General features: G+C 34.5%; 2 protein-coding genes across 2 annotated transcripts in view; one reads left to right on the top strand and one right to left on the bottom strand.

Annotated features, from left to right (window-relative positions):
* Positions 1–14,634, top strand: part of LOC128246269 (zinc finger protein rotund-like) — a 101,184-nt gene extending 86,550 nt beyond the window's left edge. Inside the window, exons 5-9 of the mRNA XM_052964461.1 lie at positions 1,835–1,885; positions 8,630–8,868; positions 13,655–13,725; positions 14,209–14,375; positions 14,600–14,634. Of these exons, the coding sequence (XP_052820421.1) occupies positions 1,835–1,885; positions 8,630–8,868; positions 13,655–13,725; positions 14,209–14,375; positions 14,600–14,634 (563 nt within the window). The remainder of the gene's footprint in view (positions 1–1,834; positions 1,886–8,629; positions 8,869–13,654; positions 13,726–14,208; positions 14,376–14,599) is intronic.
* A 352-nt stretch (positions 14,635–14,986) lies between these two features.
* On the bottom strand, positions 14,987–27,894 carry LOC128246270 (uncharacterized). The gene is made up of 8 exons (XM_052964462.1): positions 27,761–27,894; positions 18,657–18,704; positions 17,769–17,882; positions 16,997–17,104; positions 16,405–16,490; positions 15,774–15,801; positions 15,388–15,565; positions 14,987–15,013 (listed from the first exon to the last, which is right to left on the bottom strand). The coding sequence occupies exons 1-8, from the start codon at positions 27,871–27,873 to the stop codon at positions 14,987–14,989; spliced, it is 702 nt and encodes a 233-aa protein (XP_052820422.1). The 5' UTR covers positions 27,874–27,894.
* Positions 27,895–27,924: the final 30 nt, after the last annotated feature.

A 27,924-nucleotide genomic window follows, 5' to 3' on the forward strand; every position in this document is an offset into this window, starting at 1 on the left:
CTTAGTGATAGTGGCATTGTGATAGCCTTAGTGTTGATGGCTTAGTGAAAGTGGCATTGTGATTGCCTTAGTAATGGTTGAATCATGATAGCCTAAGTGTGTGTGGCATTAACAGTATCATTTTGAAGAAACTGGACCATTGAACTAAAAACAAATACAAAATGTTCACATGAAACTTAATGGTACAGATGTTGAAGGGGAAAATCAGTGCACATGTATGTCAAGCAAGGCACATGTCTCTCCTGATCAACATTATTGAGTTGTGTCCCTTTTTGACTAGTAAAAATAGATTTGACATCACACTGTTCGTTTCTCATCATTTTTTGCTGCAATGTAATGCATGAGTACAACATTTTATTAGATTTTATTCAAATTTCCAAAAGCAACGTGATTATAAGTAATATCTAAGTCCCAGTCTGAGACATTTAGAATCCCTTTTCATATCTCAAGGGTTTTCCAATGACTGTAGTAAGTGCTGGAAGTTATATAAGGAGCTGATACGTTCTTGCAGTCAACATTTTATTCTTCCAATAGAGATATGGTAAGGGTTTAGAACTATTTTTCATTGAATTCTCCCGAGATCGTATGCATGTGATAAAAACGCAGAAATGCATCTCTAATTCATGAAAATGCAGCGGAAATGCAGTTAAGTGCCGCAAGGAATCTTAAAATCAATGTTTTCATGACCTGGTGCAGAAACACAGTGGCTCAGTTCGCCGAGTGCTTGTCAATTTTAGTAGGGAAATTTTCTACATGTTCGTTATGTTATAGACGATCCTAATGTGTCATTGCCTTATTTTGCACAAGATGTGCACACCGCTGGGTGTTAAGTTACATGTTAGCGTGTATCTGTAGTAAGGGATGCAGGCTGAAGTCTTTATATTGGTTGTAATTTAAGATAAGAGATGTAACCATGTTTTGATAACTAATTGTTTGAAGTTTTTACATGGAACTGTAGAGATAATAACAATAACAATAATGGAAGGAACTATAGCCCTATCTGTTTGAGGTGTGATGCCTCTTAGATGCACAGCCATCAAACATGAAGTATATCAGATAGCAGTGTATGGGTATTATAGTAAGGTTCACATAATCTCATGGTCATATTCTTTTCTTCTCTTTTTCTTTTTTATTCACTGACCAACAAAACAATATCTTTTCATATTCTTAATATACAAAAATATATGGTATTTGTCTGAGGTGCATCAGGCCATCTCTTTCTGGGTGTTCTGTCCATTTTGGGACTTTGAAAATCCTGTGCTAATGCAGGAATATTGAATCAGCCACCATTTTGTTTCCAGATCACATACAAGCTTTAACCCACAGCCCTAGTGCCCCATCATGGGAAGTTGACTCACTTTTACTAGGTGCATACAACTTGAGTCAATAATGATAAGCATTGAACTCCAGGGATCAAAGTTAAGGGTTTTTCATGATAAGTTGATAAGTAGCTTTTTAGGGTATAAATGTTTAGGTTTCATGACTCCTAGTGTGGATTATGACATACAGAATTTAATATATCAGAGCTTTGCCAAATATGTATAGATCACATCAGAGCTTTGCCAGTTATGTATAGATTTAATGAGCTTTTCCGAATATCATGGTTAAGCTCAGAGTTTTGCCAACGATCGTCAGGAAATATCAGAGCTTTGCCAAATATAAATTTGATCAGAGCTTTGCAAAAAATGTTTAGATACGAGCTTTCTTAATTTGAATAGATTGGAATTTTGCAGAAAATGTACAAATGAGAAAATCTTGGCCTCAACTCCAGAAATAAATATTATATTGATACAATTTGTTTTGTAAATTTACAAAGATTCCATTATATTTTCAGATTTGTTTAAGTGGAAATCCAGCCAAGGCAGTCATGTGCCACAAGAGTTTAGTGAGTATATTAAAACTTGACCAAGAAACTATCTCATGGGCTATTACAGTAGCTCAATTTGGTCTCAGCTTTTTTTAGGGGAAGGGGATTCAAGGCATTGTCAAAGGAAACTTTCACATAATTTTCTTTATGCATAAACTTAAGTTTAAATTTGGCTATAACTAGAAAACTGTTCAAGATAATCATCCAATGACAGTTACAAAGTACACAATCTCCTTGCCAGTGGTATAAAGGACATATGTGAAGCTATGAAGGACATATGACGGAAGCAAGACCTTATAACCATTGATAAATCTGGATGGATCATTGGAAGTATGTCTGCATAACTGCAGGGCTCTAGGTTAGCAATGAATTAACCAGATGGAATTACCAGTGTGAACATTGCTCTGCTTGTATTATGTATAAGTAAGAGTTTATTAAGTAATTTCTTCATGAATAAGTAACCTAAGGAAGCGGAGCACAGCGAAGCCACCATGGTTTCTTATTCACGAAGAAATTACTTAATAATTTCTAACCAACTAAGTATTAGCCCCTCCCAAATTGCATCAGCTTTTAAATTAAGCCGTGCGCCTGTCAAAAAGACTTGTCAATCAATTCAGTATATAGTGATTTCATTTAAATCAGCATTGACACTGAAATTGCACCTTTGCATATGCAAACAGTAGGCTTGGCTATATGCGCATGAGCAGTCATAGCAATTTACTTAATCCTGAAGTGTCGTTTTCAGAAATATGAAGCGATTCTTCACAAATAAGAAACGAAACATTTTAAAAATCTAGCGCCCCTGATTGGGTGACAATGTAGAGCAAACACTAAGAACATTTAGTAAATACTGACCACTTACTGGTCCATCAGTTTACAAGAAAACCATCCTATTAATCCATATAACTGAAATGAGTATCTTGCTCTTACCATTGTTAAGCAATCCCAGCAGATTATAAACATATAAACATTGTGATCCATGAATGTGTTTGATTCTTCTGTAATATATGAAGCACTGATTGGTCACATATAGTGAAGTCCTTCTGTCTATTCTATTCCTTCTTTCTTTAAACAAATTCCATGAAGCTATGAGCTATTCACTAGTACATTCTGGTAATTGTCGAAGAGGTGACTTTTCATCATCTGTGTTTCTCAGATGGGAAAACAATTACTACACATTTCTGGAAGCTCTATTTCATGCTATATATATATGAAATATGATTTTTGCTTATGTTATGACGCTAATTTCGGTGTCAGACTACTACTGCCCGAAGGATGGCACAGCGAGGATTGCTAGAGGGGGTCGTCCCTGTGAATAAGATGACAAGTACCCAAATCAGACTTCCAATGTTTATTGTCCAAGGTTAAATGACAACCTGGACTCATGGGTTTAAATACTAAATTTGAGGCTAAGTTGCAAACAACTGGCACTGTCATCACCGAGTTTTACTCGGCTTAGGATTTAAAGAGTTTCCTTTGAGATGATCATTGTTTCTTATCACAACTTGTCTGGCTTGCATAGGTGTTTAAGCCTAATTCTTATGATTAGCAAAACCATAGAACAAAAAAGGTGCTAAAATATAGTGACAAGAGTCAAAAATAAGAATTTAGTGTTGGCTTAAGAAATTACTGAAGTTATGAAAGTTGCAAATATGATGACAAAAATACAAAATATAACATAAAATGTTTATAATATCAAGAAATGATATTATGAGTTATCTGAGTCAATTCTAGATCAATAGACAATCATTTCTATACTAAATATGATAGGTCAATCTTAAATTTAAATGTTTATTTTTTATTGTACTAAAGACATTATTATTCAATATTTTGCAACAAAATATAATGCAAAAGAATGATCATAATAGTTATATGCATTGCTTACATATTTCTTCATTTCTAACGAAGTAGTTGACCACGCTTATGACAAACACCGTCTACTATGTACTCTACATATAACAAACACCGTCTACAATATTCTCTGATTATGACAAACATGTCTACAATATTCTCTGCTGATAACAAACATGTCTACAATATTCTCTGCTGATGACAAACATGTCTACAATTTCTCTGCTTATGACAAACATGTCTACAATTTCTCTGCTTATGACAAACATGTCTACAATTTCTCTGCTTATGACAAACATGTCTACAATTTCTCTGCTTATGACAAACATGTCTACAATTTCTCTGCTTATGACAAACATGTCTACAATATACTCTGCTTATGACAAACATGTCTACAATTTCTCTGCTTATGACAAAAAAACTTCTACAATATTCTCTGCTGATGACAAACACCGTCTACAATATTCTCTGCTGATGACAAACACCGTCTACAATATGCTCTGCTTATGACAAACACTGCCAACAAAATACTCTGTATACAACAAACACCGTCTACAATATTCTCTGCCTATGACAAACACAACCAACAATATACTCCCAATTTAAGGGAGGTAGACGATGAAGTACTTTGTTCAAAATGATTGAGTTATTAGCTAAGAAATTTAATTTCTTTTGTTAAAGGTTAAGTGGTCGTTGATGATATTACCTTCCCAATTCCTTAGTTCTTTGTTTAGAAGGGCAATGATTTTTCATTAAGTCTATCATCAGAATTATCTCCCTTTTGTTTTATCAGTACATGCTTTAGTTGACATTTTAATTGAAGCCTTACATAACTGGATTCAGTAAGAAGTTGGTTAGCTACATGGGACTCTTTAATAACTTCTAATGACATCAATTATGCTTTTCAATTCAGATGAGGAAATATGGAATTTATAATGGTTTAGCTGCATAAGTAATGGACCTCATTTGGGCATGCTGCACATGTGCTGTCACCTGCATGTATAATAGGTTCACTTGGTGTTCTTGTAACATCGGTTTGAGGAATAAGAGCAAGACTGTTGCAATGTCTTCTATTTCTATACTGAGTTACACCTGTCTAGCGCAAGCCCGGCGTTGCAGCTTGAATATTTAACTATTTCTCACATCTAGGATGACAAACATCTGTGACAGTCTGGAGTTGGAGATCCAGTTGCACTTCTGAACGTACATAATGTAACATATCGCAACTTACAGTTCACCAACATTTTATATTAGAAATATTAATGACTAACTTTTGATAATTGTCTTTAAATCATAAGTCTATGATGTTTGGTGAAAAAGGGATAATTAATGGAATTTGGATGAAAAAAATAATAATAATAAAAGCTTAAAATGGCTAAGAATTTATTTTGTCTTCAAATTGTTTACCATATTCAGTAAGAATATTTGAAATACCCCAAAGAAAACCCAATTAACTAATATTTCATTTGACAGCTAAAGTTTGTTTTATAATTTTGTTATTTATCGATTGCTTTGTTAATCTCCCTTAATAGAATTCCGGTGTTATTTCATTTACCCACTTATTTATAAAAGAATTTATTTCAATGTGCATAGTTCTAATTATAATTTTTCTGAAATCCATGTACTTGAAAATTACAAAGTAATTAAAAGATTGATAAAGTCCTTAAGTTGAAGAGTTCCATAAAGGGGGGTAACTGCAATGATTTGGCCTGAAGTGACTAGTCTGTGAAGACAAATGACGTCTGACTACCTCAGACTGTTATTACAACATTGAATGCACAATGTGCATATTGGCATGATAAATGTAAGGTGTGTGAAATATTACACCAGCAATGCTTATTGAGGCATAAGGGCACTTGTATGGTATTAGCACATTCTGTTTAGTTTTAAAACTAAATGTCGTCATTTACGTACTTCGTAACCATTCAAATGGCATAATCGATTGCACAATGCATGTAATTAAACTCTTCAGTGGTGGTATTTTTAATAGTCAAAATATGTGAATTATTATAGTGTTTGAAAAGGGACTTTGCAGAATGGGAGATTTAAATAGAGGATCATAATTAAACCATTAAATTTATGATTTATTTCTATGAAAGCAGTTAAAATTTTAAAGTTGATGCAAGAGTATCGGACTACATTGACATGATCAAAGAAGGAAAAGTTGAAAACATGCTCCTAGACGATGCGCGTGAATAAGTACGAGTATGTGTGTATACGGTATCTGCCCAAGTCGCTTGCAGAATATGCAATCAAGATGGCGACCAGCTTGTAAATTTTGATATGCAGTTATTTGCGGAATTAGCATATTTCCTGAAGATAGATGCAGAAAATTGTAGCGATAAAATGCTCTTCCACGGTATGTGATTGTTAAAAAGTTTAAGCGTAGAATTTTGTGCATCCAAAAATGGTGATTTTTGCCATACAAATGGTGCTCAATTGTCTGTGTATGGCTATGGGCATTAAGTGCGTAGAAAGCTGATTTCGCAAATACGTGTGCCGCCCTAGAATTGGTGCTTAGGCTCTGTAGAAGATGCTGAATGATATTGTTTTTGTATAAATATGCTTGAACTTAGTAAAACATGTTTACTCACATTATGTCAAATGTTAAATTCTTAAACTTCTAGATTTGTTGCAGTGTCACCTTCACTTAAATAATTTATAAAAAAAATCAAGGACACCGTGTTCTGCCATATATATCTCGAATTTTTTGGTTAAGAGTTTTTTATTTGAGTTTTATACATTGGAATTGATTATAACCTGCGCTGTTTTTAACTTGTTAGTAGTAATGTATAATGTTTTGAAAGATATAATGAATTTAGCAACAAATAGGCTTGGATATTATATATATTGATGCCTTGTGACCCCCCTATTCATAATCTTAGAATCATTTAAAGAGATTTTAACAGTAACTGATAGATAAAGATTTGGCATAGTTAAATTGAAACATATATTTATACAAACTGACTTTTCTGCCTTGAAAGATTGCAAATATGTCTGATTTAAGTTTAAAGAAAAAACAATTGACTGCAACAACTATGTCAATACTGATGTTTTTTACAGTTATTTATTTTCCATGTAAGTAGTGAGTAAGCGTGTGACAACAGATATATGGGATCAACACACATCAAAATTCACATAAGGGCCGATGGGACAACCACATAAACAGTTTGTTTGTATGTCAGTTACCATGAATATGTTGAACCATCAATAACACCTTTATATAAAGTTAAAATCAATATTGAGAGTTATAACTTGTTAATTCTTGATGATAGTTGGGTATTATTTCCAATAAAAATGGTGGAATTCTACAGAAGCTTAGCATGACCTTAGCTTGTGTTCTTATTGAATCCCTTCAAGCACAGATAGGTCTTGAAGTGAGTATTGCTTAAGCCAGGAAAATTGGTGCGATAGTTTCCATTGACTGAGATTAAAATGGCAGCACATATTCTTGTAATATCTTTGATATGATGCCAAGAACTAATGATTAAGTCCCTTCCTACTTGTAATATCTTTGATATGATGCCAAGAACTAATGATTAAGTCCCTTCCTACTTGTAATATCTTTGATATGATGCCAAGAACTAATGATTAAGTCCCTTCCTACTTGTAATATCTTTGATATGTTGCCAAGAACTAATGATTAAGTCCCTTCCTACTTGTAATATCTTTGATATGTTGCCAAGAACTAATGATTAAGTCCCTTCCTACTTGTAATATCTTTGATATGATGCCAAGAACTAATGAATAAGCCCCTTCCTACTTGTAATATCTTTGATATGTTGCCAAGAACTAATGATTAAGTCCCTTCCTACTTGTAATATCTTTGATATGTTGCCAAGAACTAATGATTAAGTCCCTTCCTACTTGTAATATCTTTGATATGATGCCAAGAACTAATGAATAAGCCCCTTCCTACTTGTAATATCTTTGATATGATGCCAAGAACTAATGATTAAGTCCCTTCCTACTTGTAATATCTTTGATATGTTGCCAAGAACTAATGATTAAGTCCCTTCCTACTTGTAATATCTTTGATATGTTGCCAAGAACTAATGAATAAGTCCCTTCCTACTTGTAATATCTTTGATATGATGCCAAGAACTAATGAATAAGCCCCTTCCTACTTGTAATATCTTTGATATGTTGCCAAGAACTAATGATTAAGTCCCTTCCTACTTGTAATATCTTTGATATGATGCCAAGAACTAATGAATAAGCCCCTTCCTACTTGTAATATCTTTGATATGATGCCAAGAACTAATGATTAAGTCCCTTCCTACTTGTAATATCTTTGATATGATGCCAAGAACTAATGATTAAGTCCCTTCCTACTTGTAATATCTTTGATATGATGCCAAGAACTAATGATTAAGTCCCTTCCTACTTGTAATATCTTTGATATGATGCCAAGAACTAATGATTAAGTCCCTTCCTACTTGTAATATCTTTGATATGATGCCAAGAACTAATAATTAAGTCCCTTCCTACTTGTAATATCTTTGATATGATGCCAAGAACTGGCCCCAATTTCTCGAAACTTCTTAAGCTTAACAGGCTAAGTAGCTTATTTCAATTAGGCAAAGTACATACATAAATTGGATTTTGATTAATGAAAAATGGTTTATTGCAATTATCATAATGATAGTTCCTATCTAAAGCATAAAAACTCTTAAATAAGTAAATATTGCGCAAATTATTAAAATACAAAAATAGTGAGCTTAGCTTAATCCTGTTATAAGGGAGTTAAGCAGTTTCGAGAAATTGGGGCCCTATGATAAAGTCACCATCTTTCTTGTCGCAGTTGGTTTTAGTTTGTGGGAAAAATAGTTTTGCATATTGGACTTATGTCTGTTGTTTAAAAACAATATGGTTAATGTAATGGTAAATAAATTGATATGTTCATTGCAGGTAATATCAGTTCCGATGCGATGAACAACAACAACCATCATCATCATCATCATCATGTGGGTCGCCACGAGAGCACGAGCAGTAATGGTAGTTACCGTAGTAACGGAGCCCCAGGTGGGCTTCACAGCCCCGGCACACCCTTGACTGGGGGAGCCTCATCTCTAGTCATACCCCAGCCCTTGAAGCCCCCGCAGCAGAAATTGCCCAATAAGTCCATTCAATGTAAAATGTGCGATCAGGTGGGTAACAGTTAAATCATATATGTTTTATATTCCATGAATCTAGCCCAAGATGGTCAAGGAGCCGTAGTTGATTTAGTGTTAAATGTCTGATCAGGTTTATAACACACTGTAACAAAACTGCCCCAGGGACCATTGCCTAGATCCAGGATCATTAACAACTTGAGTCTGAGATTCATTAAGATTCAAAATAGCAAATCTAAATTTTATTGTAAAATTTATATTACAAAATTTAAGTGTTAAAAAGTAGTGTATCTGTTACAAATCACTTGTTTTGAACACATCTTTTGTCAAAAGTGACTATATCAAAGGTGTTGTGTAACATTTAAGATTTTGATTTCCTGACTCTCAAACTCCGGTTTAAGACATCAATGAATACTAAGGGCCTGTCCCTACATCTCATTTTAGGATTTTTTATTGCTTGAAGATACAATATACAACATGTATAAACATTAGTTAGGTAAAAATGATAGCTAAAAGCTAATATTTGATTTGCTTTTAAAATTTGTGTGGAATATTTCACTATATTTTCAGTCAATGAAATTGCAGATCGGCAATGATTAAGTACTATGCTAAATTATTAAGAATTTCAACTTCCATAGGTGTTTAAAGGTCTGCCTTCTGCATCAGATTTTGTGTTGACAATGTGTCAGCCAATAACATTGTATTCTAAGTCAGTTAGATGACCTGAAGTAATAACTTAATGATAAAGAAGGGCTTGTTAGATGTTTTCACTTTGCCCATTTTTCATCATTCAGATTTTACTGCATGTAATCGATCTATTACTTATAAAGCATCAACCAACTTGTATTGCCCACGATGCACAATTTATGTTCACCACAAAATTATACATGAATTTCGTCTGGATTAAGATGAATACTAACAAAATTGCCTTTAAATGTGGTTTCAAAATGAGACAAGAAACATTCAAAAAGATTTACATTCAAATTAAATGTGGTTTACCAAAACCTGAATTCAGGTAGAGGTATGTATGGATTAAAATGAATGTTGGCCAACTTTATAATTGTGTTGCTTAACATTTTCTCCAGCCCTAAGGTTCATTTTTATTGGAAAATAAGCTATGATTGGCCAAACCCTGTCCAAGTTGGTGTTTTCTCTGTTATGTCATACCGATTGAAAATAAAATTTGATTTGATTTGATTTGATTGTTCTGTCCATTATACTTGGTGTATTGTTCCGTCCATTTTACTTGGTGGTTGTTCTGTCCATTATACTTGGTGGATTGTTCTGTCCATTATACTTGGTGTATAATTCCGTCCATTATACTTGGTGGATTGTTCTGTCCATTATACTTGGTGTATTGTTCCGTCCATTATACTTGGTGGATTGTTCTGTCAATTATAATTGGTGGATTGTTCTGTCCATTATACTTGGTGGATTGTTCTGTCCATTATACTTGGTGGATTGTTCTGTCCATTATAATTGGTGGATTGTTCTGTCCATTATACTTGGTGATTGTTCTGTCCATTATACTTGGTGGATTGTTCAGTCCATTATAATTGGTGGATTGTTCAGTCCATTGTACTAAGTGGATTGTTCTGTCCATTATACTTGGTGGATTGTTCTGTCCATTATACTTGCTAGATTTTTCAGTCCATTATACTTGGTGGATTGTTCTGTCCATTATACTTGGTGGATTGTTCTGTCCATTATACTTGCTAGATTTTTCAGTCCATTATACTTGGTGGATTGTTCTGTCCATTATACTTGGTGGATTGTTCTGTCCATTATACTTGGTGGATTGTTCTGTCCATTATAATTGGTGGATTGTTCTGTCCATTATACTTGGTGGATTGTTCAGTCCATTATAATTGGTGGATTGTTCAGTCCATTGTACTAAGTGGATTGTTCTGTCCATTATACTTGGTGGATTGTTCTGTCCATTATACTTGCTAGATTTTTCAGTCCATTATACTTGGTGGATTGTTCTGTCCATTATACTTGGTGGATTGTTCTGTCCATTATACTTGGTGGATTTTTCAGTCCATTATACTTGGTGGATTTTTCAGTCCATTATACTTGGTGGATTGTTCTGTCCATTATACTTGCTGGATTGTTCTGTCCATTATACTTGCTGGATTGTTCTGTCCATTATACTTGCTGGATTGTTCTGTCCATTATACTTGGTGGATTGTTTTGTCCATTATACTTGCTGGATTTTTCAGTCCATTATACTTGCTGGATTGTTCTGTCCATTATACTTGCTGGATTGTTCAGTCCATTATACTTGGTGGATTGTTCTGTCCATTATACTTGGTTGATTGTTCTGTCCATTATACTTGCTGGATTTTTCAGTCCATTATAATTGGTGGATTGTTCTGTCCATTATACTTGCTGGATTTTTCAGTCCATTATAATTGGTGGATTGTTCTGTCCATTATACTTGGTGGATTGTTCAGTCCATTATACTTGGTGGATTGTTCTGTCCATTATACTTGGTGGATTGTTCTGTCCATTATACTTGGTGGATTGTTCTGTCCATTATACTTGGTGGATTGTTCTGTCCATTATACTTGGTGGATTGTTCTGTCCATTATACTTGGTGGATTTTTCTGTCCATTATACTTGCTGGATTGTTCTGTCCATTATACTTGGTGGATTTTTCTGTCCATTATACTTGCTGGATTTTTCAGTCCATTATAATTGGTGGATTGTTCTGTCCATTATACTTGGTGGATTGTTCAGTCCATTATAATTGGTGGATTTTTCAGTCCATTATACTTGGTGGATTGTTCTGTCCATTATACTTGCTGGATTGTTCTGTCCATTTTACTTGGTGGATTGTTCTGTCCATTATACTTGCTGGATTGTTCTGTCCATTATACTTGCTTGATTGTTCTGTCCATTATACTTGCTGGATTGTTCTGTCCATTATACTTGGTGGATTGTTCTGTCAATTATAATTGGTGGATTGTTCTGTCCATTATACTTGGTGGATTGTTCTGTCCATTATACTTGGTGGATTGTTCTGTCCATTATAATTGGTGGATTGTTCTGTCCATTATACTTGGTGATTGTTCTGTCCATTATACTTGGTGGATTGTTCAGTCCATTATAATTGGTGGATTGTTCAGTCCATTGTACTAAGTGGATTGTTCTGTCCATTATACTTGGTGTATTGTTCCGTCCATTATACTTGGTGGATTGTTCTGTCAATTATAATTGGTGGATTGTTCTGTCCATTATACTTGGTGGATTGTTCTGTCCATTATACTTGGTGGATTGTTCTGTCCATTATAATTGGTGGATTGTTCTGTCCATTATACTTGGTGATTGTTCTGTCCATTATACTTGGTGGATTGTTCAGTCCATTATAATTGGTGGATTGTTCAGTCCATTGTACTAAGTGGATTGTTCTGTCCATTATACTTGGTGGATTGTTCTGTCCATTATACTTGCTAGATTTTTCAGTCCATTATACTTGGTGGATTGTTCTGTCCATTATACTTGGTGGATTGTTCTGTCCATTATACTTGCTAGATTTTTCAGTCCATTATACTTGGTGGATTGTTCTGTCCATTATACTTGGTGGATTGTTCTGTCCATAATACTTGGTGGATTGTTCTGTCCATTATAATTGGTGGATTGTTCTGTCCATTATACTTGGTGGATTGTTCAGTCCATTATAATTGGTGGATTGTTCAGTCCATTGTACTAAGTGGATTGTTCTGTCCATTATACTTGGTGGATTGTTCTGTCCATTATACTTGCTAGATTTTTCAGTCCATTATACTTGGTGGATTGTTCTGTCCATTATACTTGGTGGATTGTTCTGTCCATTATACTTGGTGGATTTTTCAGTCCATTATACTTGGTGGATTGTTCTGTCCATTATACTTGCTGGATTGTTCTGTCCATTATACTTGCTGGATTGTTCTGTCCATTATACTTGCTGGATTGTTCTGTCCATTATACTTGGTGGATTGTTCTGTCCATTATACTTGCTGGATTTTTCAGTCCATTATACTTGCTGGATTGTTCTGTCCATTATACTTGCTGGATTGTTCAGTCCATTATACTTGGTGGATTGTTCTGTCCATTATACTTGGTTGATTGTTCTGTCCATTATACTTGCTGGATTTTTCAGTCCATTATAATTGGTGGATTGTTCTGTCCATTATACTTGCTGGATTTTTCAGTCCATTATAATTGGTGGATTGTTCTGTCCATTATACTTGGTGGATTGTTCAGTCCATTATAATTGGTGGATTGTTCTGTCCATTATACTTGGTGGATTGTTCTGTCCATTATACTTGGTGGATTGTTCTGTCCATTATACTTGGTGGATTGTTCTGTCCATTATACTTGGTGGATTGTTCTGTCCATTATACTTGGTGGATTTTTCTGTCCATTATACTTGCTGGATTGTTCTGTCCATTATACTTGGTGGATTTTTCTGTCCATTATACTTGCTGGATTATTCAGTCCATTATAATTGGTGGATTGTTCTGTCCATTATACTTGGTGGATTGTTCAGTCCATTATAATTGGTGGATTTTTCAGTCCATTATACTTGGTGGATTGTTCTGTCCATTATACTTGCTGGATTGTTCTGTCCATTATACTTGGTGGATTGTTCTGTCCATTATACTTGCTGGATTGTTCTGTCCATTATACTTGCTTGATTGTTCTGTCCATTATACTTGCTGGATTGTTCTGTCCATTATACTTGCTTGATTGTTCTGTCCATTATACTTGGTAGATTGTTTAGTCCAAACTTGATGGAGTGTTCTTATATCATATAACGAGTGCTTTTGTATTTCAGATATTCTCCATGAAGTCGGACATGTTAATTCACTGCCAGCAAGTCCACAAACAAGACATGAAGACATTCAGGTCAGTATCACAAACATTCTGTCAATAGTTTTGACACAACTTCAATAATATAAATGAACATTGCTGATCACTTCTTTGTTCACTTGGAAAAAATTTAGTCTGCCTTGAATTGCATTTGTGTAGTATCGTCAGTAACAGTGCAATAACAGAGTTAAAGAACATCTTTTGTGCAATAACTGATGAACAGAACTACTTTTGAATATAAACATTAAAAACATTAAGGTGTTTCCTTCATTTTCATTTTTTTGGTTGTTCGCTATACATTCCTATCTCAGTAGAATTATGTTCTCTATGTGTTGCTGGTTGGAGTTTATTGAAATAAATAAAAACAAATCGCTCTGAACATCCATGTACTTAATATAATAATATTTAAGTGTTGTCAACTTGAAATTCATGGGAGGGTCCATTAAAACATTTAGTCAACTAGCTATGGTCAACTATTGATATATATTAGTCTCCTCACTACATATGATGATTTTCCAGTCCGTCAGCATTTCGCTGTCCCCAGTGTCAGAAGTGTTTTGCCAACTCGTCCTACTTGTCACAACACAACCGCATCCATGCCGGAATCAAGCCGTACAAATGTGAGATCTGCGAACGCAAGTTCACACAGTTGTCCCACCTACAACAGCATATACGTACACACACTGGTAAATATCATAATACAATATAAAAATTATTGTTTTATCTCGAGTGATAGATGTGCCAATAAACCATAGTTGGGAGTCCTTGGAGAGATTTCATAAAGAATCCTAGGAGCGATCATGTTGAAAATGTTTGCTAGTTATGAAATTGTTCCTCGATTCTTGATGAAGCAGTGCCCATATTCATAGAAATAAATCACTACTCTGGGCTTATCTTCATATTGCTTCAGTAAAGACCATGGTGAGACTGTACGACCTTGGTTAATGACATATTGTACTTTTTTATTTGTCTTTATAAAATTCCTGCAAATGTCAGAATGAAATTTAATTTGATTTTTCAACCATTTCAAACTTTAATGACACTGGTATGCATAATGTCTTTTAAGAGTAAAGCTCTTTAAAAGTGGTAACCAACAACAAGACACATTGATTAATTAAATGAGTGAACTGATCATATATATACTTGGGTAAGGTGTCTTACAGGTTATCTTTTGGTAAGTTTGCACATTTAAATCATTTGATTGGTTAATAGTAATGATTGGATAAATATTGACCAATCAATAAACTTTTCAGCTAACTTTGATCAAACCAAGAATACTCCACTTTTATACAATCAGCTACGGGGCTTTAGGTTTTAGTTGTACCTAGCAGCAGTGCAAATATACCAAGTTAACAGCAGAATTTCAAGTCTACCTATGAAGCTAGACCACACAAAAAGGAGAACAAAATACAGTTAGCAAGATACTATGATAATTTTTAAGAATGCTTGAGACTCTAAAGTGTTAGATACAAGTTTACCTATAAACTCATCTTAATGATCATATGGAAATTCAACAGAAATGGTTCTGTATACATAGGCATTCATCAAAGTGTGTTAAAAAGGCAAGTGGATACAATAATGCATTAAAGAAATGAACCTGAAAGAAAACTGATTAGCTGCATTTTAAGGCATACATGTAAGAACGGTACATGAGATACAGTATGCTAAATCTAACGGTGAAGTCAATAATCCACTTACAGCCTTCATAACATACTGGTATGCAAGGTACGGCCATCCACCAAACACACCACAGTCCGCATGTGTGGAGTTCCCTGAGTGATCCACGTTACTGTCACATTCCACGACTTGCTCCACAGATAAGTTGGTCATCTTTTGACCCGCGGCTATCCACTGACCCTCCATATTCTCAACAGCGCTGATATTGAACGAACACATTCAATCAGGAAAAAAATCAACAAATATGATTTTCAGTAACATTTAAAGACCTTTAAGGAACATCTGTTTAAAATTAATCTAAATGTCAGAATGGATACATTTAGTAAATATGGAGTGTTTAGGAATACCTAAATTTTAATTTATATCACATAAATTATTAGTTTTCTTATTACTTTAAATGAGTTTACCTGAAGGCCCAGCAAGTGCCAACATCCCCTGCAAGATGAACACATGATGTCACATAAATCATGGACTATCATGGCAATACTTGAACTTCCTTCACAATCATCATAAAATAAATAAAGTTTAAAGTAACTGAATTCATCATATACATGAAGCTTTAATTCAAGTGTTCACTTCATTGTGTGCAAGTTAATCATCTAGACAGTAAATTGTCACAATGTTAAACAATCAGGCAGACATCTAATAAACAGTAAACCATTTAAGTGACACTCTTATTCAAAATCAATACATACACATGTATAACAAACATACATTTTGAGAAATAAAGCTGGAATGGAAAATATTAATCACTGGAAACTAGATTGTTTAACATACCGTGTATTTAACAGCAAAAAGCGCAAAAATATTAAACAATTGGTGAATGCTAAAGATTTACTGTGATCTACTATAGTCTCCTAAGGTAGAAATACCCTGTTTTATGCTCATTTCTTTCCAATTAAACTCGGTATCCTTCATAAGAACCATTGTTTTATTTATTCATCCTTTAAGTACAACTAAAACAATATTATTAATTGTCGTAAATCTTATTTGGGAGTAAGAGTGCATCTTTAAACATTATATTCCCTGGACACCTACCTTGGTCCTTGACTGGTGTCACTCTTCCTTTCTCTACCCAGTCAAATGAGTCTGGAATGTCTCGACCCAGTCTATCACGGATATATCTGTAAGAGATGTAATTAAATCATGTCTCGACCCAGTTTATCACGGATATATCTGTAACAGATGTAATTAAAACATCAATTTCATTGTTCATATTTAATGTTATGTACAATCCAACTTTAACATGTATAATCAATTTTATGAGGTTCATTTTCCACATTTGTTTCCTAACCTTTTCTGATTTTGCGAGGTTTAACTTTGCAACATCATTATTTAATCACCAGCAAACTTGTGTAAATAAGGTCTTTGCTACATCTTTAATTTCCAAACTCTTTGATTTAAGGAATGTTGTAAATATAAAACCCATGAAATTGCAGAAGATCTTATCATTTATGAGTAATCATCACTCTGACAACATGGTAAAACTTTCAACACTTTAAAGGGTTTATCATAAATGTCAAATACATGTTTACAAAAAATGTTACCTAATAAACTGTACTTTCTCATTTTAATCATGCCATTTAGAATATGCTTTAAAAAATGGCCTAAAATAGCCTTACTAACAAACCTTGATTCATCAAAAACTGGCGGCTGTCTTTTTGGCATCAGTATTTTCAGCTTGAATTCTTTGGTTGTCATGGCAGCAAAATGGTTCAGGGCGAACTCTGTCTCACCACTGTTGATTGTCATAAAATGTTACATTAAATGAAAACTTACACAACAACAGACACCACATGTTTACAACCTAACATGCAAGAATATTTCTTTCAAAACATCAGGATTAGTACCTGAAACCATTTTGTCAAAATAAAAATGGATCAATTTCTTTCATGCTTTACAATGAAATATGGAGTTTTATCAGTGAAATAACCACAGTGAAAATATTAATTTGATATTTTCACTACAAATCTTTAATGTAAAAGGAACAATATTCCCAATACTGACAATTTACTGCATTTTTTCTAGATTTTTAAAAAACTTTTATCAGTTATTCGAGCATGTGATTATAGATAATTTTAACATGTAGTTTTCACCTGTCTATGAAATAAATGGTATGGAAGATATTTGTTTATTTCAGTGTAAGATCGCCACTCGTGAAAATATGTTTTTCTATGACACTCGGGAAATAAAATATGATCTTACAATGAAATAAACAAATATCCTCTCTATCATTAATCTCATAAACCGGTGAAAACTATATTTTAACTTGCTATCATTTTCATAATAAAACATTAATCACACGCTAGAATAACTGATAAAAGTTTGTTTTTTTAAAATGCAGCCAATTGTCTATCCTATATATGTAAGGTGATAACATGTTATAACAAAATGGACGTTACCTGTACTCCTTATTAAGGTTGTTGATGTACTTGATGTTGTCCCAGAAAACATGGAACTTTTCCTCCGCCTGGAGATAGCTGTCATACTGTACCTCATATTCTTTCTGCCACAACCTTGAAAAACAAAATAACATAATAACACTGCTTTTTGGTTGTTGTTTTTTTATAACCAGTATCTTTCAAAATGGAAAAATATTTGAAATTTGGAAAAATGCATGGTTAATTAGATACACACATTGTACTTTGTTGATGCTAGTCTTGAGTAAATTTTGTTTATTCATCAGAAAATCAACCACATCTGTATGTTTTCCACAGGAATTTTTTCTATAAATGGGGGGGGGGAGTTTTGCTTAAGGTTACCAGCCAGCTCTTACAGGCAGAAAATCAGAAAAACCCTTCACTTCGAAAAAATATTTTTTTAATTATTATGTTCAGATATATATATAACAGTCTTATAACCTTGATGGAAGATGTATGGATGACTAAGATGTTGTTGAACACTGCACCAGTTAGTATCATCACAGTTTCTTTCATTAGTCTCGTAAGAAGTTTTTCATGACTCAGTGTGTAACAATTAAATAAACTTCTACCAAACCAGATTGTAAACATCAGCATACAGAAATGGTTATTTCTTAGCTTTTACTTATCTTATTCTTATGAGAAAAGCTGCAAAGACTCAAACTACCTTATATTCAATTATTTATTTGAAACTTATATTTTAGTGGGAGTGAAGGTGGCAGTATCAGTCAGAGATTATACCACTTTACAAATACATGTACATAGTGTATAAAAAAGATCTGTACATAGATATATACTACATAAAAAATTTTTTATACCACTACGTATTGACTCTGACTGAGAGGTGTTATAAAATGATTGTGTACAAACTTGAATAAGTTTCTAGCAGAGTCCTCATCTTCTGCATATCTGCAGCTCCTGAAATAAATTATATATGTATTAAAGATATTTTTAAAATGGCTGTATCAGGTCAGTTAATCATATTAGTATTGCAGTCTACAGTGGGGCAAATGGCTGTATCGGGTCAGTTAATCATATTAGTATTGCAGTCTACAGTGGGGCAAATGGCTGTATCGGGTCTGTAAATCATACTAGTATTGCAGTCTACAGTGGGGAAAATGGCTGTATCTGGTCTATAAATCATATTAGTATTGCAGTCTACAGTGGGGAAAATGGCTGTATCGGGTCTGTAAATCATATTAGTATTGCAGTCTACAGTGGGGCAAATGGCTGTATCATGTCTGTAAATCATATTAGTATTGCAGTCTACAGTGGGGCAAATGGCTGTATCGGGTCTGTAAATCATACTAGTATTGAAGCCTACAGTGGGGCAAATGGCTGTACCAGGTCTGTAAATCATATTAGTATTGAAGTCTACAGTGGGGCAAATGGCTGTACCAGGTCTGTAAATCATACTAGTATTGAAGCCTACAGTGGGGCAAATGGCTGTATCAGGTCTGTAAATCATACTTGTATTGCAGTCTACAGTGGGGCAAATGGCTGTACCAGGTCTGTAAATCATACTTGCATTGCAGTCTACAGTGGGGCAAATGGCTGTATCAGGTATGTAAATCATACTTGTATTGCAGTCTACAGTGGGGCAAATGGCTGTACCAGGTCTGTAAATCATACTTGTATTGCAGTCTACAGTGGGGCAAATGGCTGTATCAGGTATGTAAATCATACTTGTATTGCAGTCTACAGTGGGGCAAATGGCTGTACCAGGTCTGTAAATCATACTAGTATTGAAGCCTACAGTGGGGCAAATGGCTGTATCGGGTCTGTAAATCATATTAGTATTGCAGTCTACAGTGGGGCAAATGGCTGTATCGGGTCTGTAAATCATATTAGTATTGCAGTCTACAGAGGGGCAAATGGCTGTATCGGGTCTGTAAATCATACTAGTATTGAAGCCTACAGTGGGGCAAATGGCTGTATCAGGTCTGTAAATCATACTTGTATTGCAGTCTACAGTGGGGCAAATGGCTGTACCAGGTCTGTAAATCATACTTGTATTGCAGTCTACAGTGGGGCAAATGGCTGTATCAGGTATGTAAATCATATTAGTATTGCAGTCTACAGTGGGGCAAATGGCTGTACCAGGTCTGTAAATCATACTAGTATTGAAGCCTACAGTGGGGCAAATGGCTGTACCAGGTCTGTAAATCATACTTGTATTGCAGTCTACAGTGGGGCAAATGGCTGTACCAGGTCTGTAAATCATACTAGTATTGAAGTCTACAGTGGGGCAAATGGCTGTATCAGGTCTGTAAATCAATTAGTATTGCAGTCTACAGTGGGGCAAATGGCTGTACCAGGTCTGTAAATCATATTAGTATTGCAGTCTACAGTGGGGCAAATGGCTGTACCAGGTCTGTAAATCATACTAGTATCGAAGTCTACAGTGGGGCAAATGGCTGTATCAGGTCTGTAAATCATACTTGTATTGAAGTCTACAGTGGGGCAAATGGCTGTATCAAGTCTGTAAATCATACTTGTATTGCAGTCTTCAGTGGGGAAATCGCTGTATCAGGTCTGTAAATCATACTAGTATTGCAGCCTATATAGTGGGGCAAATGGCTGTACCAAGTCTGTAAATCATACTTGTATTGCAGTCTTCAGTGGGGAAATCGCTGTATCAGGTCTGTAAATCATACTAGTATTGCAGCCTATATAGTGGGGCAAATGGCTGTATCAAGTCTGTAAATCATACTTGTATTGCAGTCTTCAGTGGGGAAATGGCTGTATCAAGTCTGTAAATCATACTTGTATTGAAGTCTACAGTGGGGCAGATGGCTGTATCAAGTCTGTAAATCATACTTGTATTGCAGTCTTCAGTGGGGAAATGGCTGTATCAAGTCTGTAAATCATACTTGTATTGAAGTCTACAGTGGGGCAAATGGCTGTATCATGTCTGTAAATCATACTAGTATTGCAGCCTATATAGTGGGGCAAATGGCTGTATCAAGCAAATTATACATTGGTAAGAGATCATTCAGGACTTTTTCGTTCAGCTGTTTTAAGCAGTTATCTGGATATATTTTCAATGCTTTCATGTATCAAGTCCAAGTATGAATATAAAAATTCCCAATGAAGTATTGCATTACAGATCGTAAAACATGAACAAAAACTGACAGAGGCTTTTTTCTCTCTCTATCTCAAGCAATCCATAGAAGGCCTAAGATGTTTATGTTGATCACTTCCAGTTTCTGCTGCTTTTATGGCTGTCTTTACTGATTTCATTTCCCATTATATCTTTTTGTTTATGCAAAAACTCCAACTTGGACAGGAATAGGTTTAACCCCAAAGTTTCAAAGGTGCACTATTACTCCCAAATCGGATTTACCACACTTAATACAATTGTTATAAATTAAAATACCAAAAAGGATGAATACATGTCGAAAACAATGGTTCTTATGATGGAAACCAAGTTTAATTTGAAAGAAAGGTGCAGAAAACACGATGTTTCTACCTTGAGACAATAGTAGATCACAGTAAATCTTTTAGCACTCACCGATCATTTAATACTTTTGTGTGTTCAGCTATTCAATATATGGTTACAATCTTGATATCAGTAATTAATATTTTCCATAAATGCACTATTTTGTAAGTAGTTCAAGGTTTATCACTCAAAATTTATGTCTGTGATACATGTGTATGTACTGATTTTGAAGTGCACACACTCCTAGTATATCGCTAAGTATGGTCACTGTTTCACTACTCACTGACACAATGACAATGCCAATACATAGTGCAATGTGCATTAAAATAGTTTTATTTGATCAAAACAGTGTACAATAGTTCTATTATGATTACAAGTAAAATTCTTGATATATAAAATTCATCAAAAAACTCAAGTCTATAAATTGAACTGAATTTGGGGGTATGACTAAAATACGAAAATAGCTTTTTTGACTAAAATACGAAAATAAGGTTATTTTGGGTCCGTTATTTTTTATGAAAATAAGTTATTTTCGCGAAAATAACATTTTTGACAAAAAGTGTTGGCGAAAATAATATTTCGGGAAAAAATGTAGTTAGTTTTGGGATAAAATAAAGTTATTTTCGCGGAAATAAGTTTTGGTAAAAATCTGAAAATTATAAGGGTTAGTTTTGGCGAAAATAACATCTTTGACAAACATGTAGTTAGTTTATGGCTAAAATAAGGTATTTTCACGAAAATAAGATGTTGGTAAAAATCTGGAAAGCTTTGGCAAAAATAATATTTTTTTGAAAATTATGTACTTAGTTTGGGCTAAAATAAAGTTATTTTCGCGAAAATAAGATTTTGATAAAAATCTGGTAAGTTTTGTCGAAAATACCATTTTTGACAAAAATGTAGTTAGATTTTGGAAAAAATAAAAAATTTGGGGGTGTAATAAGTTTGGGTAAAAATCTAAAAATCGGGTTATTTTGGGCATTAATAACATTTTGGACATGTCGGCATCCCCTTTTAATATTTATGCAAAAAGCAACAGAAACAAGCTCTGTAGCAAAAGTTTAAACATAAACCCAGTTTAGTGGCACTGGGTAGACGCTAAAGACATAGAACAAACAAGAAACATAGAACAGCACAAAACTCTACAAACTTGGTATGTTTATCAAGAATAAAAAGCATCGTTGTACTAAAACTGGGAACAAATAAAGAAAAACATTATTAAAAATAAAGCGACTTGTATTTGCTAATCTCTCCTTCTAAATGATTTGAAAATGTACAAGTTTGAAGAAAATGAAGTCACATGCCAAAACACTCGGAGTCAGCCAAAACGTGTTCGCCAAATATACGGTTTTAAAGATAACATGAATTAGCAAAATCTTCATAAAAATCAAAGCTCTGAAAGTTTAGTTATGAAAGGATGCTATATTCAACCCAATATTTTGTTTCAGGTATTCATCTTCAAAAACAAGAAGGCAAATGCTCTTCAAAAAATTGCCTTTATATCCACGGTTTAAATAAAATCCAAGTAATTCATTAAGTCTATCTGCCCAACTACCTGCTGGAAACATTTTAATTTTCCGAATTTTCTTTAAAACTTTACCATAAAAATCGGGATGAGCAATACTATCAGCAATGAGCGATTTAAGACTACTATTGTTGTAGGGCATATCTTTGATTGTTCCCTTTAGTTTTATCATGTACCTGCTGCAGTAGCAATAACAGTCTATAATTATGGGTCATTGTCATTAACTTAATCCGCTTAATGACAAACAAGTGTGTATAACCGCTTTGATGTTGCACATTTCGGAAGGAGGTGTGATTAACAGAAACATGTCAAAATACTATCAATAATCATTGTTCATTTTTCTTATAAACACAATAGTTTCGAAACACTAATGCACCTGTCATATATGTGTTAAATGTAGACCGAATAAAAGTTTTTTAATATTTTGGATTAAAAATTGTCATTTACGGCAACAGAATGTATTTCTCCCATTTTTTTTTAAAAAAATCTTATTTTCGAGAAAAGAACTTTATTTTTGCCAAAAACTAACCACATAATTGTCAAAAATGTTATTTTCACCAAAACTAACCCTACCTTCAGATTTTTATCAAAATCTGATTTTTATCAAAATCTGATTTTCGCAAAAATAACTTGATTTTTAATAGTAAAAACTAAATACATTATCATCAAAAAATGTTATTTTCGCCAAAACTAACCATATTTATATCAAAATCTGATTTTTTCGCAAAAATAACTTGATTTTAGTAAAACTAAATACATTATTGTCAAAAAATGTTATTTTCCCCAAAACTAACCCTATTTTCATATTTATATCAGTATCTTATTTTCGCGAAAATAACTTTATTTTAGTAAAAATCTTTATTTTAGTAAAAACTAAATACATTATTTTCAAAAAAGGTTATTTTCGCCAAAACTAACCCTATTTTCATATTTATATCAGTATCTTATTTTCGCGAAAATGACTTTATTTGCAACTATATTTTGGTCAAAAATGTTATTTTTCGCCAAAACTAACTCTATTTTCATATTTATATCAGAATCTTAGTTTCGCGAAAATAACTTTATTTTAGTAAAAACTAAATACATTATTGTCAAAAAAGGCTATTTTCCCCAAAACTAACCCTATTTTCATATTTATATCAGAATCTTAGTTTCGCGAAAATAACTTCATTTTAGTAAAAACTAAATAAATTATTGTCAAAAAAAGTTATTTTCGCCAAAACTAACCCTATTTTCATATTTATATCAGTATCTTATTTTCGCGAAAATGACTTTATTTGCAACTATATTTTGGTCAAAAATGTTATTTTCGCCAAAACTAACTCTATTTTCATATTTCTTTCAAAATCTTATTTTCGTCATGAAAATAACTTTATTTTTGCCAAAAACTGACTATATATATTTTGGTCAAAAATGTTATTTTCGCCAAAACTAAATCTGATTTAATATTTCTTTCAAAATCTTAGTTTCGCGAAAATAACCTATTTTCGAAAATAACCTATTTCGCGAAAAATAGGTTATTTTATTAAGTCATACCGGAATTTGGCAATGAATGCGAGTCAAATAGCTAGAACTTCTATTCTAAAAATTGCCAATAATACTGAAATGGAATGCATGAGTCCACAGTGTAACTCTAACAGATTAAATGCACAATGTCAGTCTAATACCTTGCCAAACAGACAAGTTTATTATCTCCCTCATACATTTGTAACTTTGTAATTAATACAAAAGTATACTCATAAAATCATCCAAGTTTACTTTTTATGTCTAAATAGGAGAAAAAAATAATAAAATATGCTCACAATGCATCATTTCCAACTACAAATTGTTAACATTTTCTTGATTGAGTAACCCAAAATCCACATGCAGACAGTTTACGCCATATACTTTTGGTTCAGAAGGAGGGGTTCATGTCAAAAGGTTGTGCCCCTAGTTTATTGCTTTCTCTCTTTAAATGTCAATTCCTGGATCCCACCCCTGTCTATGTAGTATGTTGGTAAGAGCCAGCAACCTGGTTAATTACATGTTCAAGCAGTTGTAGGTTTGAGGACATCACTGGGCAGACAGATTTATTGGATGTCAGATTTTAATAAGTGCATCTTCCAACAGACTGCTGAAACTAAGTAAAAGGGTAAATAGTCTAAAATAATAGACGTGTTATACGGGATTCTTCCAATCCCTAACGTCTAAACGGGAATGTGCAAAAAACGGGGGTGTTTTAAAAATATTGAAATTGTTTTAAGTGAAGTATTTTATGGTTGAAATTGATCATAAAGAGTTAAATTCATATTTTACCATGTAAGTGAAATGTTATTTTGCACTAAACAAGCATTTAATGCATTAAAACAAGTTGTTTACCTTTCCAATAAAACGAAAGTTGACTGACACAGGTAACAATTATGCGAAGGGGAACAACTCGATACAATCGTAATAACTCGGCCTCCTCCGACAAAGCTTCGAGATAGACCTCGTTAAACAATAGTAACAACTCGGCCATGGCCAAAATGTTCCGAGCGATTTAAAACTGTGCCCTGAAGCCTTGCAGGTGCCCATTCATGTATATATCGTTATGTTTTGACAGAATGAAATAAAGAAAAGCCGTCAAACTCATAATTATAAGTTGGATATTTTTTGTGTGCGTACGGAACTAATATAAAATAACATTATCTGATAATATTTCTTGTTTTTATGATATTTTATAGACGCTATATGCTTTAACCCGGAATCCTGATCGGAACAACTACCCACTTTTGATACTAAACAATTTGTTACCTTTGTTACCTTTGTTACCGGTTCTACAGGATTTAGGCTAGGCCTGTAACTCCCGCTCAAGTCTTCTTTTAACACCTATGACTGCATGCGTGGGTCTAGTTAAAAATTGTTTGTAACCCCAGTGCTTGTCAAGCTTGGTCTTAAAAGCGTTAAGGTCTTTTGCATCCACAACCCAGTTGGGCAAACTATTCCAATCGTTTACAACCCTCACACAGAACGAATACTTCCCGACATTTAGTCTGCTACGCTGCTTTTTCAGTTTCATGCTGTGGCCCCGGTTTCTCGTACCTTGGGATATGGCAGTAGGCTGTCTTGGTCAATCCTGTCAATGCCCTTCAGGATTTTGAATACCTGGATCATGTCTCCTCTCTCTCTTCTGAAGTAGAGGGATGGCAGTTTGAGTTTTCGTAGCCTCTCTTCGTAGGGCAGATCCTTGACATCGTTACAAAGCCATGTAGCTCTTCTCTGAACTTTCTCCATTTTGTCGATGTCAATGGCATACTGCTGTATTCTGGGGGCATTCCCGTACTCCGGCACTGGCCGAACCATGGTCGTATACAACTTCTTCATAACAATGTTAGCTCTTGTTGTAAAAGTTCTCTTTATGAGCCCCAGGATTCTGTTTGCCTTCCCCACTGCAGTGTTGACATGTTGATGGAAGGTCAACTTGTCATCTACATTTAGCCCAAGCTCTTTTTCCATTTCTGCTGCTGCTAGTTCTGTTTGCTGCCCTTCACTGTCGCGCATGTAGTACTGGTGCCGTTTGTTGTTATGACCAAGGTGCATAACGCTGCATTTACTTGCATTGAAGCGCAGGAGCCACGTGTCTGACCAATTTGACAGCCTCTCAATGTCTTCTTGCAGCTTCACCCTGTTTTCGTTCGTCGCAGATTTTCCATACATCTTTGTGTCGTCGGCGAAGATACGAGTCACACTCCTGACAGCATCCGGTAGATCATTTATGAAGATTACAAAGAGTATGGGTCCAAGGACGCTGCCCTGAGGAATACCGCTTGTCACTTCCGCCCAACTGGATGTGTGCCCGTTGACTGCTACCCTCTGTAAACGGTCTTGTAGAAAGCTGATTATCCAGTCTCTCACTTTCCCCTTTATGCCGTAACTTCTTATCTTGTTGGATAGTCTCTGGTGTGGAACCGTGTCGAATGCCTTCTTAAAGTCGAGATACACAGTGTCCAGCGGATCCCCTCTGTCCAACGCCTCGGTCCATTCATCCAGGCAAACTAACAATTGTGTCATACATGCCCCTCTGTCCAACGCCTCGGTCCATTCATCCAGGCAAACTAACAATTGTGTCATACATGAACGGCCAGGGACAAATCCATGTTGTTCGTCGCAGAAAAAAATTATTTGCTGTCATATGGTCCATCAGTGCTTCTCGAATGAAGGACTCCATCACCTTACATAGGACCAATGTCAGACTGACAGGCCGATAGTTCCCAGGTGTACTGCGGTCTCCTTTTTTAAATATTGGGGTGACTTGGCCCTGTTTCCATTGTGAGGGCAGCTGACCGGAATCAAGTGACTGTCTGAAGATTTGACACAGTGGTGCTGCTATGCTCTCTGCTACCTCCTTCAAGATTCTTGGATGGAAGCCATCTGGCCCAGACGATTTGCTGGTCTTCAATTTCTGGAGGTGCTTGCAGATTGATTCTTCTGTGATGTTTATGTATATCTGTCATATGTGGTACACTCTCAATGTCTTCGTTAGTGAAAACACTACAGAAAAAGTTGTTGAGAATCTCTGCTTTGGATTCGTCATTGCTGTACATAACACCCTCATTGTCCTTCAAGTCGCTAACCCCACTCTTAATAATATACCTGTAATACCTGTAATCTTCAGGCCGTAAATTTAGCTTTCGCTATCGTGGCCCCTCTGGTAAATGTCTTCTTTAGTGGTTTCTCGACTGAGTGCGGTTATGTTAACATAAAAACTTTTTTCTATTCCAATGTTCAATGTTAAGCATTGATTTAAACTTTTTAACAGTTAACTTTGACTGTGTATATTTCCAAAAAGCTTTTTGTACATGAAGGATTTGCCATATCAAAAATCTAAAAAAAATCCGTCAACGTACAATTATTTGGACTAAATGGTAAAGTGCTTAAAACAGATTGTTCAGTAAGTTGACCAGTTTTCTCCGTTTTTGTTTGTTTTAAATAGCCATTATTGGATGACAGTTGTATTTCACAACAATTTACACCAGTCAGAGATAAACTTACCCCAAAGATAACACTGCAAAGGAAATTAAAGCCCAAACTGCGTAAGAAGCCATTGCTCTTTTCGTTCCAAAGTTCATTTTCTTTGTCACGAGTGTGTTTATATTGGTGCTCATTGAACCCAAAACAATAACGTACCAAACAATAATCGTTTTTTTAATCAAGGG

This window comes from Mya arenaria, chromosome 9, assembly GCF_026914265.1.
Source record: "Mya arenaria isolate MELC-2E11 chromosome 9, ASM2691426v1".
Classification (NCBI taxonomy): domain Eukaryota; kingdom Metazoa; phylum Mollusca; class Bivalvia; order Myida; family Myidae; genus Mya; species Mya arenaria.

What these genes read in the sequence shown, in the direction of transcription:
- LOC128246270 (XM_052964462.1), bottom strand. Translation starts at nt 27,873, where the DNA reads ATGAGCACCAATATAAACACACTCGTGACAAAGAAAATGAACTTTGGA. An exon ending in CCAGTTTTTGATGAATCAAG is followed by an intron (nt 16,491 to 16,996) that starts GTTTGTTAGTAA and finishes CATCTCTTACAG; the next exon opens with ATATATCCGTGATAGACTGG. An exon ending in ACCAGTATGTTATGAAGGCT is followed by an intron (nt 15,014 to 15,387) that starts GTAAGTGGATTA and finishes CACTGCTGCTAG; the next exon opens with GTACAACTAAAACCTAAAGC.